Raw genomic sequence first — 14,827 nt, forward strand, 5'->3', positions numbered from 1 at the left:
AGTGATATCACCCCCTCCCTTTTCCCCCCCAGCAGCCAAACAAAAGCACAATGGGAAGGTAACCAGATAACAGCTCCCTAACACAAGATAACAGCTGCCTGGTAGATCTAAGAACAACACTCAATAGTAAAAACCCATGTCCCACTGGGACACATTCAGTTACATTGAGAAGGAAAAACAGCAGCCTGCCAGAAAGCATTTCTCTCCTGAAGTGCAGGCACAAGTCACATGACATGGGGCAGCTGGGAAATTGACAAAATGTCTAGCCCCATGTCAGATTTCAAAATTGAATATAAAAAAATCTGTTTGCTCTTTTGAGAAATGGATTTCAGTGCAGAATTCTGCTGGAGCAGCACTATTAACTGATTCATTTTGAAAAAATTTTTTTTTCCCATGACAGTATCCCTTTAACTTCAAGGTGAACACCCCCTTTAATTTACTCATATTGAAATTACTGTTTTATTCCTTGATAAATGCAGTATGAATTACTGTATAATAAAGAGCCGCTAAAGAAATGCACTATTCTAAAACAAATGAGTATTTAAACGGTTTCAGATACAGTTGAACCCCCATTTTTCAGGGGAGCAGAAAGAAATGGTGTAAAATCCAAGAACATGTAAAACCAAGGAAATGTATTATGCATAATATATATATATGTGGGACCACAAAACAGCAATGTAAGATGAGAGAAAATTTAGGGGATGTAAAATTGAGGTTTCACTGTATTTTCTATTGAAAGTATTCTATTAAATATTTTTTTTTTCTTCATCTTATTGAAAGTGTAAAATGTTTCACCTTATGTCTTTCTAAAGCAGCTCTGGGGGTCACCAACTCTATAAACTGTTCCAAAATGATACATTAGTTGATACATTTCTTATCTTTGGCACCGATGAGCACAGTCTCTGAGTTTCATTGCAGGGGTTGTTCACCTTCGTGGTAACGTTTAGTATGATGTAGACAGTGATATTCCTGCAATTTCAGCAATCTGGTTACTAGAGACCAAATTACCCTAGCAACCATGCATTGATTTGAATAAGACTGGTATATAAATAGGCAAGGACCAGAATAGAAAGACGAGTAATAGAAAGTAGCAATAACAATAAAAATAGATATATTTGGAAAGCAATTGGAAAAAAGTATTTATAAATGGGGAACAATCTAAAAAAAACTGATCTGAAAAAGTGTTTTGAAGTTGACCAACCCCTTTAATTGGGAACAGTACCAGTATTTTGTATTGCTTATAACTGCCTACACTGTCGAGACACACACATATCCAGTTATTTTATTATTAACATGATGAATAATACAGTTGCTCGTTGCAGGCATAAGGAATTAGGGTTCCTAAAACCCAAAGATACAACCTTTATGTGTACTGTATATACGTGACTTCAGCGTTTCACAAATGCTACTTGGAGAGCTAAATTAAAAATGAAAACCAATTGCAAATTGTCTCAGAATATTGCTGGCTACGCTATACTAATGGGAATAGGCTAATAGAAATTGGGTAAATGAAACAATACATTTTTAGCATATGATTTGTGGTAAGTGCAAGTTTAGCTAAGGGAAGCTTTCAGCATGGAACCTTTTGCCTTAATGCTATTAATACTGATTTGCTGCCTGAGGGCCAATGAATTGTGTATTTTCCAAACAAAACCGGTCTGCCGGGTGCTTTTCAGCCTCTTCAGACAGGAAAGTTTCACATGTGAATTGCAAACACAAATGAAAACCCAGACAAAGAGAACCTCCCAAGACAATCAATTCATATGAGGAAAAAACTTAAATCTTGAAGCAATAGCAAGAACATACAGACACACACACAACAAAAACTGCAATGAAAACCTTTCTTGCATGGGTGATCCGTAACCAGCTTAAGCAATAACTTGTAGTTTTAGTTATATATGCTGTATACTTTGTCTGTATTGTTATTTACTAGGATCGTAGTTGTACGATATAGGCATATATGCAGCTATTGGAAATACACTTGGTAATAGCGGATGTGATGGATTTTGCTATTCATATTGTATTTAAATGAATGGGAGCACATTTTTGCAATATGCCTTATAGTGCATACTACCCAAGGAGAATACACAGGTACAGAATGTATGTAAAATAGAATTTCAAAATAACCCCCCCATGACAGCACCAGCCATATAACTGCATACTTGTGTGCAGAATAAGATTCTTTATATATGTAGCAGTCATAAATTCTGGATATAACAACTAACAAAGTAAATTATAATTTTGTTTAAAGCAAAATACTTTCCTAAGGTTAGACCATTGTACCTCTGTGTCTTGAACCTTATGTTTGCATATGCCTAATATAGCAATTGAGTATGGAGAGATAACAACCTTCCTGTTTTGGAGAATTGACATATCTATGAATGAGTGACTTGTTCCATTTTTCCATATTTCTTACTAGATCCCCCTATCCGTGTGTTTATAAGAACACAACAAGAGTTGGACTAACTAGCCAGGGGCTTAGTTACTGGGACTAACTAGCAAGGGGTTTAGTTACTGGGTACTCCAGATAAGATATTCTCACCAGCAGCAAGGCCAGCATAGCTGTTTCCCTCTATAATGCCTAATTATGCAAGGGGCAATGCCTGACTTATTTTATTAGTAACTTAGTGCCAGCTGAAGCAGCAGAATTCACCACATCATATGCTGTATAATTTGTTTAAAACCTGAAGTCACAGTAATCATACTATCAATATTAATTCATTGGATTGGCATAGCAGACATTTTCTATCACCAAAATCAAACATTTAAAATTTATGATGTTAAAAGTTGCCATTGTAACTATTTGGTGCAAAATATAAAAAGTATGAGGCGTTAGTATCACACTACTATACTACTAAGATATGTAAGCTCATTCTTATTGGGATACTAAATGATGCATTTAAAATCATTAGACCCCAGCAACAATGTGACTGAGCATTAAGACTATGTTGAGCTTGACCTTTATTTCAGAAGCACCAGTGACACCAGCCAGGAAACTTATAAGGCTTAGCTAATTTAAAGGATTCTGTCATGATTTTTATGGTTTTGTTTTTATGTCTAAATTACACTGTTTACACTGCAAATAATTCACGCTACCATGTAAAATTTAATTCCTAACCCACCAAGTGTATTTTTTTAGTTGTAATATTAGCATGTAGGCAGCCATCTCAGGTCATATTGCCTGGTCATGTGCTTTCAGAAAGAGCACTTTAGGATGGAACAGCTTTCAGGCAGGCTATTGTTTCTCCTACTCAATGTAACTGAAGAAATCACAGTGGGACTTGGATTTTTACTATTAAAGGCTGTTCTTTTATCTACCAGGGAGCTGTTATCTGGTTACCTTCTCATTGTTCTGCTGATCGGCTGCTGTGGGGAGACGAGAGGGGGTGATATCACTCCAACTTGCAGTACAGCAGTAAAGAGTGACTGAAGTTTATCAGAGCACACGTTACTGGGGCACCTGGGAAACTGACAATATGTCTAGACCCATGTCAGATTTCAAAATTAAATTAAAAAAAAATCTGTTTGCTCTTTTGAAAAACAGATTTCGGCACAGAAGTAGGAGCAGCACTATTAATTGATGCATTTTGAAAAAACATGTTTCCCATGACAGTATCCCTTTAAGATACACTTGTGAGAAATTTCCTATTTTAGAGGTTGAATGGCAACTAAAGGAAATAGTAGGCAGGGATGTATTTAGGTCTGGTGCCACCCTAAGCACTTCACTTTCAGGGATCACAAAAATAAGACCTGTACCCCTCTGGTGTATTTTTTTTTTAAAAAAAATTCTGTTATATAGGCATCCGACGGTCGCTCCCCCAAAAGTTTCCACCCCAGGAACAGCTATTGGATGCCTATATATATATGATCCTGATAATAGGCTTCAATTGGTACACAAACACAAAAAGAAATGAAATCCCTAGTGATCAGTCTAACCTACAATGTAATGTTGACCAGCATAAGCCATTACTCCAACATTCTGGAGTTGACCAACTGCAACAAATGATATACAACCATTTCACAAAAGAGAAAGAAAATGACTGCCTGCAAACAATTTTAGCATTGTAAATATATAGATAAACAATCGTTACACAACATGAGATTTTGGTACCACAAAATATGCCACATAAAGGCTCAAATTAACTAACATACACCTGGGTGTCATTCCTAAAGGCTGAGCTATCACACTTTTAGTAGAGGGTAAGTTCACATTAGTGTATATCGGTAGTGGTATATATTGATGTTTATCAGTAGTTGTACATGTATGGGATCTTTTATCCGGAAACCCGTTATCCAGAATGATCTGAATTAGGGGAAGGCCATCTCCCATAGACTCCTTTTTAATCAAATAATTCACATTTTTAGAAATGATTTCCTCTGTAATTATAAAACAGTACCTTGTACTTGATCTATGTCTATAAAGATTCTCATTTATCCAGGGGAATGGTATACAGTATCTAGTAGAATTAAATCAAAGGCAGCTGGACATTTAGAGGCACATTTATCAAGGGTTGAATTTTGAATTCATGTGAGTTTTTTAAAACTCCCATAAACTTCCATGAACTTGAAATACGACCAATTGCAATTTATTCTAAAAATCTAATTTTATAAACTCGGGTGAATTAAACTGACCCAAAAACTCAAATCGAATTTGATTCAAATTTTAAAAACTCGATTCTAGTTTTTTCTCCAAAAAAAACTTGAACGTCAGGAAGGCTGCAAACAACGCCAAATTGATCTCTGGATGTCTCCCTTTGACTTAAACAGCAATTCAGCAGGTTTTAGGTGGCGAATAGTCGAATTTGAGTTCTTAAAGGGCCAGAGTATGATAAATCTTGAAAATCAAATTACATTTTTTTTTTAAAAAACGCAAATCGAATTTGAATAACTCCCTATTCTAATTTGACAGTTTTGAACAAAAAAAACCTTGAAAATTAAAATTTCAAATTTGAATTTTCAATTCGACCCTTGATAAATCTGCCCCTTAGAGTTTTTCTTGAAAATGTTTCATCGATCATTCCACGTGGCTTTTTCAGTTGATCCTAACTTAAGATATAAATAATCCTTATTGGAGGCAAACCAGTCTTATTGGGTTTAATGAATGTTTAAATGATTATATAGTAGACTTCAAGTATGAAAAACAAATTACGGAAAGACCCCCTTATCTGGAAAACCCCAGAACTAAGCCTTCTGGATAACAACCTGTACATCAGTTGCAGGTGAAGCCCCACTGAAGGGGCCCTCCTTAGCTAATGAAATGAGTACAGATATAAGAAAATTCCTGTGTATCAGTCATTGAGCCACAGTTCCAAGAAAATCTAAAGGTGGCCATACACGGAGAGATCCGCTCGTTTGGCGACCTCTCCCCGATATGCCTACTTTGAGGTGAGCAATATCAGGCTGATCCGATAGTGGGCCCTAGGGCCCAACGATCGGATCCTAACGAATAGTAATGGGTGGTCGGATCGCGGGACCGCATCAACGAACAGATGCGGCCGCGATCCGACGGGATTTTTAGTCCCATCCGATTGAGATCTGGCCGACTTTCGGCCAGATCTCAATCGGGGAAGCCCGTTGGGGGGCCCCATACACGGGACAATAAGATGCCGACTCGGTCTGTTGGCAGCTTTTATCGGCCCGTGTATGGCCACCTTAAGACAGCAAATACATATTTGCCCCAGTCTTACCTTAACTGACCTTCAATTTGTTCTTTCAGCTGTATCTAGCAGAGCAAATGGCCATTCTTCCAAATTCTCGCCCTAACTGGTTTTCAGGCTGAGATCCCTGCCCCAAACCTGTCCAGGGGTACCATGCCCACAGTTTGGTAACCACTGATGTATATTGTTACTGGGGGACTAATAGTTTTATATGCACCATAGATTTAGTAAACCGATAGGTAGTGTTGAACTCACATACAATAAGGGGCCTTGATGTGGCATATTTATTTTACCACTAGACCTTAGGTTTACTAAAAATAAAAAAAACTTGAAATAAAGGCAATAATTTGGATTTAGCAGCTTAGTTACCATCAAGAACACATTACTGTTTTGATAAGGAAATCAGTTTTGCAAATTGTAATTATTTGCTTAAATGAACTATGGGAGACAGCCTTCAGAGCTTTCTGGATAACAGGTTTCTGTTAAGTGATGCTGCCCCATACCCTAACCTTACAATCTATTGAGATCCTGCAAAAAGGCTAAAATTAAGAATCAAATACAGCTGAATGAACTGCAAAATAAACTGTTTGGGATAAATAAGTAAACCTTTACTTACCATTACATCTTTATTGCAGAACTCCATGTTTCTTTTTTCAAATAAGGTGAATACATTTAGTAAACTACATAGTATTTTGTCAGCTTATATCATGAACTGATAATGAAGCAGTCCCTGCAAAGGCTTATGTTTAGAGGAGATTAAACCGCCCCCATAAAGAGAAAAACCCCTTTGAGGAAAAAAATGTGCCTATCTCAACTTTATCTCATGGCTGCCGCCCACATGAGTACAGAGTAGATTCATAGTAAATATTTGCACAAAGGATTCCCTTTTGCTCTTTATAGATGAGGGAAGACTTGTCGCCCACACACACAAAAAGGTAGTTCTAGAGGAAACCCTTAAACCTCTACAATGGAACAACTGCAACGATTCAAGGGGAATACACACAAATGTCAATTTCTACCAAAAGTAATTTACTGTAAAGGGATCAGGTACTTTATCTATTTCTAAGAACTCCCTGTACCGATAGCCTTGTATTTTCATAAGTGCAAATGCTAAAACATGTCATTTCATAAATGTTTCTTTTTTTAATGATATTTAGAGCAATTAAAATATGATGGGAGCTGACAGAAACTGTGTATCAAACTGATCTATCAAAGCAATTCAACACATTCTGATGACCTAAAAAAAATGCAGTTTTCATAAATGTGTTCACTAATTCTATCTTGACTTTCAGAAAATTTTTCCTGAGAGTGTTCCCCATAGTCTGGTATGTAGACAATGACAAGGACTTCCAGGTACAGGATCTTTTATCCAGAAATCTGTTATCCAGGAAGCTTCAAATAATGGGAAGACCTCTCCCATAGACTCCATTTTAGCCAAATTATTACAATTTGTAAAGATTATTTACATTTTCTCTGTAATAATAAAACAGTATACAGGTATGGGATGCGTTATCTGGAAAACTTTTGTCTAAAAATCTCCGAAATACGTAAAGGCCTTCTCCAATAGGCTTTAATTTATCGTCATAATCCAAATTTTTTAAAAAATATTTAGTTTTTCTCTGTAATAAAAAAAACAATGCATTGTACTTGATCCAAACTAAGATATAATTAATCCTTATGGCCGAACGATCGGATTACAACAAGGAACAATGGGCTCCGACGAGTCCGTCAGCGGAAAAATTAAACTTTCCCGATCTATATCGTGGCCAGATATCGAGCTGGAAGACCCGTCGGAAGCCCCCATACACGGGCAAATAAATTGCCAAATTGGTCTAAAGGACCGATATTGGCAGCTTTGTCTGCCCGTGTATGGCCTTTAAGGTATGAGGATCCAAATTACAGATCCGTTATCAAGAAAACCTCAGGTCAGGAGCATTTTGGATAACAGGTCCAATACCTGTATTGTACTTGATCCCAACTAAAATATAATTCATCCTTATTGGAGGCAAAACCAAGCCTGTTAGGTTTAATTCAAGTTCAAATGGTTTTTAAAAGAGCCACCACCACCACCTCTTACTTTCCAATTCTTTAACTATAAATACTGTGCTAAAAAGGGAAGCACACATACAAGTGGATGACATAAGGAGCTAATGACACATTTTTCATGTATGAATACAAATATAATTTCTATTATGCTTTAAATATATAGCACTCATATATTCTGCAGAGCTTTACATAGATGTCCCTCATTCCACCAGTCCATGTCCCAGGGAGCTTACAATCTAAGGTCCTTCTCATTTGCACACAGTATTAGCAGTTTTATCAGGGGCCAGTTAAGCTGCCTGTATGCTTTTGGAGTGTGGGAGGAAACTAGAGTGAACCCATGCAGACATATAAACCTGCAGATAGTGGTTTGCACTGTAAGGCAGCTGCGGTAACCACTGTGCCACCATCCTGCTTATCCCAAAATTAGCAGCCAGCTAGTCATATGGGTGAGGTACAGACATAACATGTTTTTTCCTACTCCTACTAAGGCAAGCACAAAAGGTTATAGCACTTTGAAAATGGAGAGTGGCTTTATTACATTTAGAGCTAGAGGTGCATGATTTGCAATAGTGAACTTCAATACTGAACAGAAACATAAATGTCAGACAAGAATTTTTGTTAACCTTTCCGTGACCTAGTACATCTAACAACAAACTATTGATATTCACAAATATTGCTTTGCTTGATTTTTAGACTTTATAATCTCAAGTACATCTTTCAGGATCTGACATCTTGTCACAAAAACATATTATTATGACAGTTATGCTGTTTATAGTATCTGTGCACCCACAATCTCACCCTAATTAACCTTCAGGCTGGGTTTCCAGTAAAACTAGCAAAAAGATGGCTGCAATTACATATGATAATCAGGTAGTTATATTGGATCAATACATAGTCAAGTCAGTGAAAGCACTTGATTTAATTGAACTTGTGGGTAAGCCCTTATTGTAGGAACCTACCAAAACATCAGATTGAACATTATGCAAATTATATCCTTACATTTTTTTCAATTAAACAAAGGGAAACTGTTTTCAAAATTGAGGAGCGGAGTAACCCACACCGTCCTTATTATGCAACCATAACAAAGAAAATGGTTTGTGGTGTTGGCCTTAAAACTCTGAAGGACTGAACAGATGGGTGGGATAGAAAGGCAAGACAGTTGTTGTTATTTTAAATAAACCTCATTATAACTACTAGAGACAAACTGTCTGCAGTGCCACTTTACACTAAGATATCTGTCCATGGTTACTACACATTTTAGGAGCTGAGAATTAGGATGTTTTTTGGTTTATATTGTAGCTCCTAAAACAAGAAGTGGTGTTCCACATTTCATGGTTTACCATTGAATGCATTAATGGTGGTGTTAAGGTTTTAAAAGACAACCCCAGTTTAAAATTCACTTTCAGTGGAATTTCTTTTTTTGTTTCTTTAATATATTCAGCAGCGATGTGCACATTGTCAGGCTGGAAGGACTGAGGCCAACCAGTTTTTCCATCACAAGGGTCCAAACTACCCGGGTCCCCACCCCCCCTTTTTCCATCACAAGGGTCCCCACCCCCCAGGGTCCCCACCCCCCCATTCATACCTGTTCTCTAGTTGTGGCCACGATCAGGGCCAGAATCAGGGTCTGAGAAGGTTCTGGGTCAGTGGGGCCCACTGAGTTTTTACCAGGTGTCCAACTGGCCCAGTCCAGCAAAAAATACATTACATTTGGTATTAAATTAAGATTAGCCTTTTTTGCGGCAGGTGCACCAGCAATGTCTGGCACAATACTCAGACGGCAGCGCCTCCTTGGTTGCCAGGGGCGGAAAAAATGCCGCTCCTGGTAACTAAGAGCCGAAATTCTGGTTTTGAACCCGAAAATTTGTCTCTTCTATTGCAGAGAGCGCAATTTTGCTATCCGCAATAAGCGTCGTGGACCACCCCTGCCCTCTCTGGCGCCGTAAAGGTTAGTGCCGTGGGGAGGGGTGGGGGCGGCATAAGAAGGCTGCCTCAGACGGCATAATGGCAAGAATCGCCCCTGGGCACAAGGCATTGTTAGACAGAGTACTTTGCTAGTAAGGAAATAAAAAATATATAAAATCTACAGAATGTGGCAGTCATTCGGTTCTTTGACAGCCCACGACATAGATTCTACAATCTATGGAAATCAAGCAATCTCATAGTTAGGGATTTCCCCATTAATGGATCTTGTCTGACAATTATTCCGTTTTTTTTGCCAAAACATGTTATATGTTATATATCAACCCACAACATATACGGTATTCTACAATCTATGGAAAGCAAGTAGTTAAACAGCAATCTCATAGTTTCTCATAGCATCTCCCATTAATGAATCTTGTCTGATAATGAATATGTTTTTTTGCCAAAACATTTGTTATCAATAAACATGTTTATTGATGATTATTATCTGCAATTATAGAACATTCCACACAGGCAAAATACTTAATTTTCTACAGACATATGATAATGGTTATAAAATGAAGTCTAAAAAACCTATGTGGCAGAATTCATCAAAGGCAAATCAGGATAAATATTAAAAAAAGCTAGTTCTCTTTATTTCTGTCAGTACCAGTGTTTCCTGTTTTAGTCTCAGGCTTAAAATTCATTATTACACTCCTGTGTTCGTTCAAAAGTATTTGGATGGCCCTGGACTGGCAACTCAAAACACTCTTTCCAAAGGGCCTCAATGAGAATTTTAGTTTAACATGTTTTCTTTAAATGGCATTATAAGGTGTATTATGCGGATTATGATTCCATTCTCCTTTCCTGTTTTTCCCGTTCTCCTTTCAGATGAGAAATACTTGGGGAATAAACAAAGAATTAGTCTGTAATTTAAAAACTTACCTACAGTGAGTAATAGTTTCTGATTATGTATAATTATTGTGTTGGTTATAAGGTTGATGTGTTTTTCTAATATTTTCTACAATTTTTCTAATGCATTTTTCTACAATTTTTCTACAATTTTTCTAATGCTTTTTTGTACTATTTATTATGAAATGCTGTTAAGGAACTATTGGATATGTGGACTTAAACTATACATTGTGAAAGACTTTTTCAATATAAAAGGACTTGCACTTTATTTAAAGGACTTGTGGAATTGATACCTCTAAGGGGTTAAAAAATCCTAGATGTAGTAAATAATGGATTGTGGGAAAAAGGGCGGAGTTTTGCACATATAGGTGTTTGTCACACTTGAGATTGTATCCTGATTAAGGGCGGTTAAACCCCCGAAACGTTGATCTTACTGGTGGTATAACAATAAAAAGAGGGGCCCGATTGCAGATAATAGCATGTGTGCAGATCCGTGTATTCACTACTGTTGCTAAGGGACCTGGCCAGGTCAGCGGAAGACCAGCACCACCATTGCAGTGAAGGAGAAACTGCAGGAGAGCAGTAGATATAACACAGAACTTAGCAGTGCATCTACAGTTATTATAGACTAACCACACATATCATCACTACATATTGCAAAGTATTAGTTTTATGTAAACTGCAATTAGTAGATGTATGATTTGCACATCATATATTACAGTCCAGTGGGTCAGATGTATTTAAATAAATATATATCAAGAAAACTGCATTTTAGAACTTAGTATCCTTATCTGTACATTGGGTATGAATAGGGCATGAAAATATCCACCTTTACCTGACTGTACACCTCTGATATTTTGGGCACCATTTCTTTCTTTCTTACCATATGACAAATGAGCCTGACCTAGATAACATAGATTAATCTAAATCAAGCAGTAAATAGAGTGTTGGCTGACTCTTCAACTATAAATGACTTGATAGAAAAAGGATGTCATCATTACCATTGTACAGGCTCACTTTGGACAAACGAGAATCCATCACATTATAAACAAAGATACTGAAATATGAAATCGACTCTCATTTGCTTTATTCAGTATACAATGGTCTCGGCTCCTTTCCATCAGCGTTATAAAACGATGACAAATATTTTTTTCCTTTCATAGCGTTTCATGGGGGAATTTTAAAGGAAATGAGGGGGAAGAAATAATATCTTTTGAAGGCAGTTTGAAGTGTTTGATCCTTAGTGAATTGTAAATGGGCCAATTGTATTCATGTGTATGAGGCGAGAAAGTCGAACATCACAAAACTAATGGGATGCACAGAAATCCAAATGTTTGCTGGATAAACTCTTAGACACAAAAAAATCATTTGAGGTGCACTTAATAAAATTTAATGAAAAGCTCTGGTTCACCATCTGGTCCTGAGATATAACTCCCAGCATCCTTAGCAAGTGCATTGCTAGCTATTGTAATTTAGCCACAGGTGGAGAATCAGACCTTAGAAATATTTTCTTTAATGGAACATGCTTATGTGATGAGCATCTGATTTTCGAAATGCCTTTATTTGCTGTTTTAAAGGGTTAGTCTATATAATTGTGAGGTTTATAAAGTGCACAGCAAATGGCTGAAGTATTTTATTTTTCAATTTGAAACCAGTTTTCTGCTAGAGATGTGCTCATAGGTGTATTATTTATTGGTAAATCAAATATGTGGATTAAATTAATTAGTTTTAGTTTTTACAAGTAAATAAAAATGCACTTAAGAATGTATCAAATTCTGCAATTCAATATAATATTCCTTGTAGATATTTGTCAGGTACAAGTTTATCATTTGACCTTTTTTTTGTATGGAATTGCCATGCAAACATTATTTCTTGTCAAGTATTGTGTTCTGTTTGCACGTTACACCAACATTCAGGGGGTTATTTACTAAACGTTGAATTTAACTGGTCAGGCTCTTTGGGGAAAAAAAACTCAAATTTTTCGTGAAAAAAAACCTTGAATTTTTTTGTGGAAAAAAAACTTGAATTTTTTTGAACTTTATTATACTGCTGCAAAAAGCCTGAATCTGAAAATTGTCAAGGGTGAGGCACCAATCTCAATTTGAAGTTATCGTGGTTTGAGTTTGGTTTAGCCTGAAAACCTGAAAAATTCAGGGTTTTCTGCCAAAAACCTGAAAAAAATCAGCGATTTTGGGAAAAAGACAGAAAAACCCAGACAATTTGGGTTTTCACTCAGGTTTTTTTCCCGATCCGGTTAATTCGGTCAAATCGGGCATGTTAGTTTAGTCGTGTTTTTTTTTTAAAAAAAATAATGAGATAAATTCGGAGATAGTAAATAACCCCCTCAGTGTAACTAGTAACAATTTTATTTGCAATATTCTATCTACCCACATTAACATTTAGGGGATTTATCAAGGGTCGAATTTCAAAGTGCAAAAAACTTCGATATTCGATGTCAAAGTTTTTTTTAATCGAATATGGCCATATTCGGTCGAAGTCAAATCGTTCGATCGTACAATGAAATCCTTCATCGATCAAACGATTCGATTCGAATCATTTAATCGATTGATCGAACGATTTTACTTTGACTTCTAAAAAGTTAGCCAAATGTTGGCTATAGGTTCTAGGAGATCCCCATAGGCTAACATAGCAATTCGGCAGGTTTAAGGTGGCGAAGTGTCGAAATCAAACTTTTTTAAAGAGACAGTACTTCGATTTTCGAATCGAAGTCGAATTTAGAAGTACCCAAAAATTAGTTCGAAATTCTAAGTTTTTGAATTCGAATATTCACTTTGAATTCATTTCGACCCTTAGTAAATGTGCCACTTAGAAGCTCAATTATAAAAAAAAGAATAGGATGAATATTGTGCATACCTCCCAACATTTTGCCCTTTAAGCTGTGAGTCTAACTTCTCCCAAGGGACCTGTCATCTAATATTGTTACAATTACTTATTTGTTCATCTCAAAATTGTTCAAAAGTACAAAAGTATCTTATCTGCAGCTGTGGCTGTTCTGGGCTCTCTGCCAAAAGCCAATTAAGTAAAAACATTGTTTCTTTTTCTGCCTGTTCAGTGCAGAGAAAATTGTGACTTTCAAGTACAAACGAGGGACTGAGGGTTGAGCTGTGAAAAGAGGGACTGTCCCTCTAGAAAGGGAGGGTATGTGGTATGATTGTGTAGGCATTACGGAGCCTTGCAAAGTACTAACCATGTGCATTATCAGTGGTGTCTTACGATAAGCAAGGAAGATGCAGGGGGGTTTTTGGGGCTGCTGTCTCCCCTCCCCCCAGCTGCTTTGTGCTACAACTTGGTTGAAGAAACTCAAAACAACTAGTGATGGGCGAATCAAACCTGTTTTGTAACACCGAAAATTTGCGAAACTGTGAAATTCGCAGTTTTTTTCATCCTTTGCAGTCTATGAGAGTTTTGTGGTGAAACTTGGAGAAAAATTTCACTCATCACTAAAAACGACCAATGAGCAGGTGTATTTACTGGTGTGCTATTTAAAAGCAAACTTTTTTGAGCCTGGGAAATAGAAAATAGTGAGTTCTTCTTAGCATGATATGTGCTGACAAACTATTAGCTTTGCCCATTCCTCAGACAAAATGGTCTCTTTTACTATCTTAATCATAAAATGGATTTTTAATATATTATATTTCAAAATAACTAGCACAAGATAGAAGGTTTTTAACTTAGCTAAACATCATTTAAATTAGCACTTTCCAGTTCTGTTTTTAGTTGTTTTTCAATAAACAGGGTTCTGAAGAGTCAGAGTAGTTTGTGGTATGAACCATTGACTGTGGGGCAGGATAATTTTGAAGTTAGTTCATGGGCTCAGTGGCTTGTCATATTCATTTAATCTAGTTAACCAAGGACTGCAGCCAAAGGAAATAAGTTTTTGTTGTCAAACCTATTAAAGGAATGAAATTGTAGTTGCAGTTAGTGAGGATGGTTTGAACATCTGACAGATTGTAAGGCAACTGTTATGATCAGACACTGCGGAGAATCAATCATATGTGAGTCTGTAAACTGGGTAATTCAGGACATACCTGTCAATGGCAGCACTGAACCATAAAGTCATGATAAGTAGTGCAAGTCTAATAGAGACAAAAACAGGAACATGAACTGGTGCAAGGTGACAAATATGAACAAATATACAGGATAGGAACAATCAGTAGGCAGTAGTGAAGTCTGGTAATTAAGCCAAGGTCGGGTCAGGCAGCAGGCAAACGAGTCCAAGAATAGGGAAAAGGTCAAACCCGGGAAATCCATAGAGGCAGGACAAAGAGGGGAAAAGAGCACAGGAACAA

At 36.9% G+C, this 14,827-nt stretch overlaps 1 protein-coding gene across 1 annotated transcript in view; it reads right to left on the reverse strand.

Annotated features, from left to right (window-relative positions):
- Positions 1-6,300, reverse strand: part of tnip3.L (TNFAIP3 interacting protein 3 L homeolog) — a 50,820-nt gene extending 44,520 nt beyond the window's left edge. Inside the window, exon 1 of the mRNA XM_018251713.2 lies at positions 6,274-6,300. Coding sequence (XP_018107202.2) covers positions 6,274-6,300 — 27 coding nt within the window. The remainder of the gene's footprint in view (positions 1-6,273) is intronic.
- Positions 6,301-14,827: the final 8,527 nt, after the last annotated feature.

This window comes from Xenopus laevis, chromosome 1L (genome assembly GCF_017654675.1).
Source record: "Xenopus laevis strain J_2021 chromosome 1L, Xenopus_laevis_v10.1, whole genome shotgun sequence".
Classification (NCBI taxonomy): Eukaryota; Metazoa; Chordata; class Amphibia; order Anura; family Pipidae; genus Xenopus; species Xenopus laevis.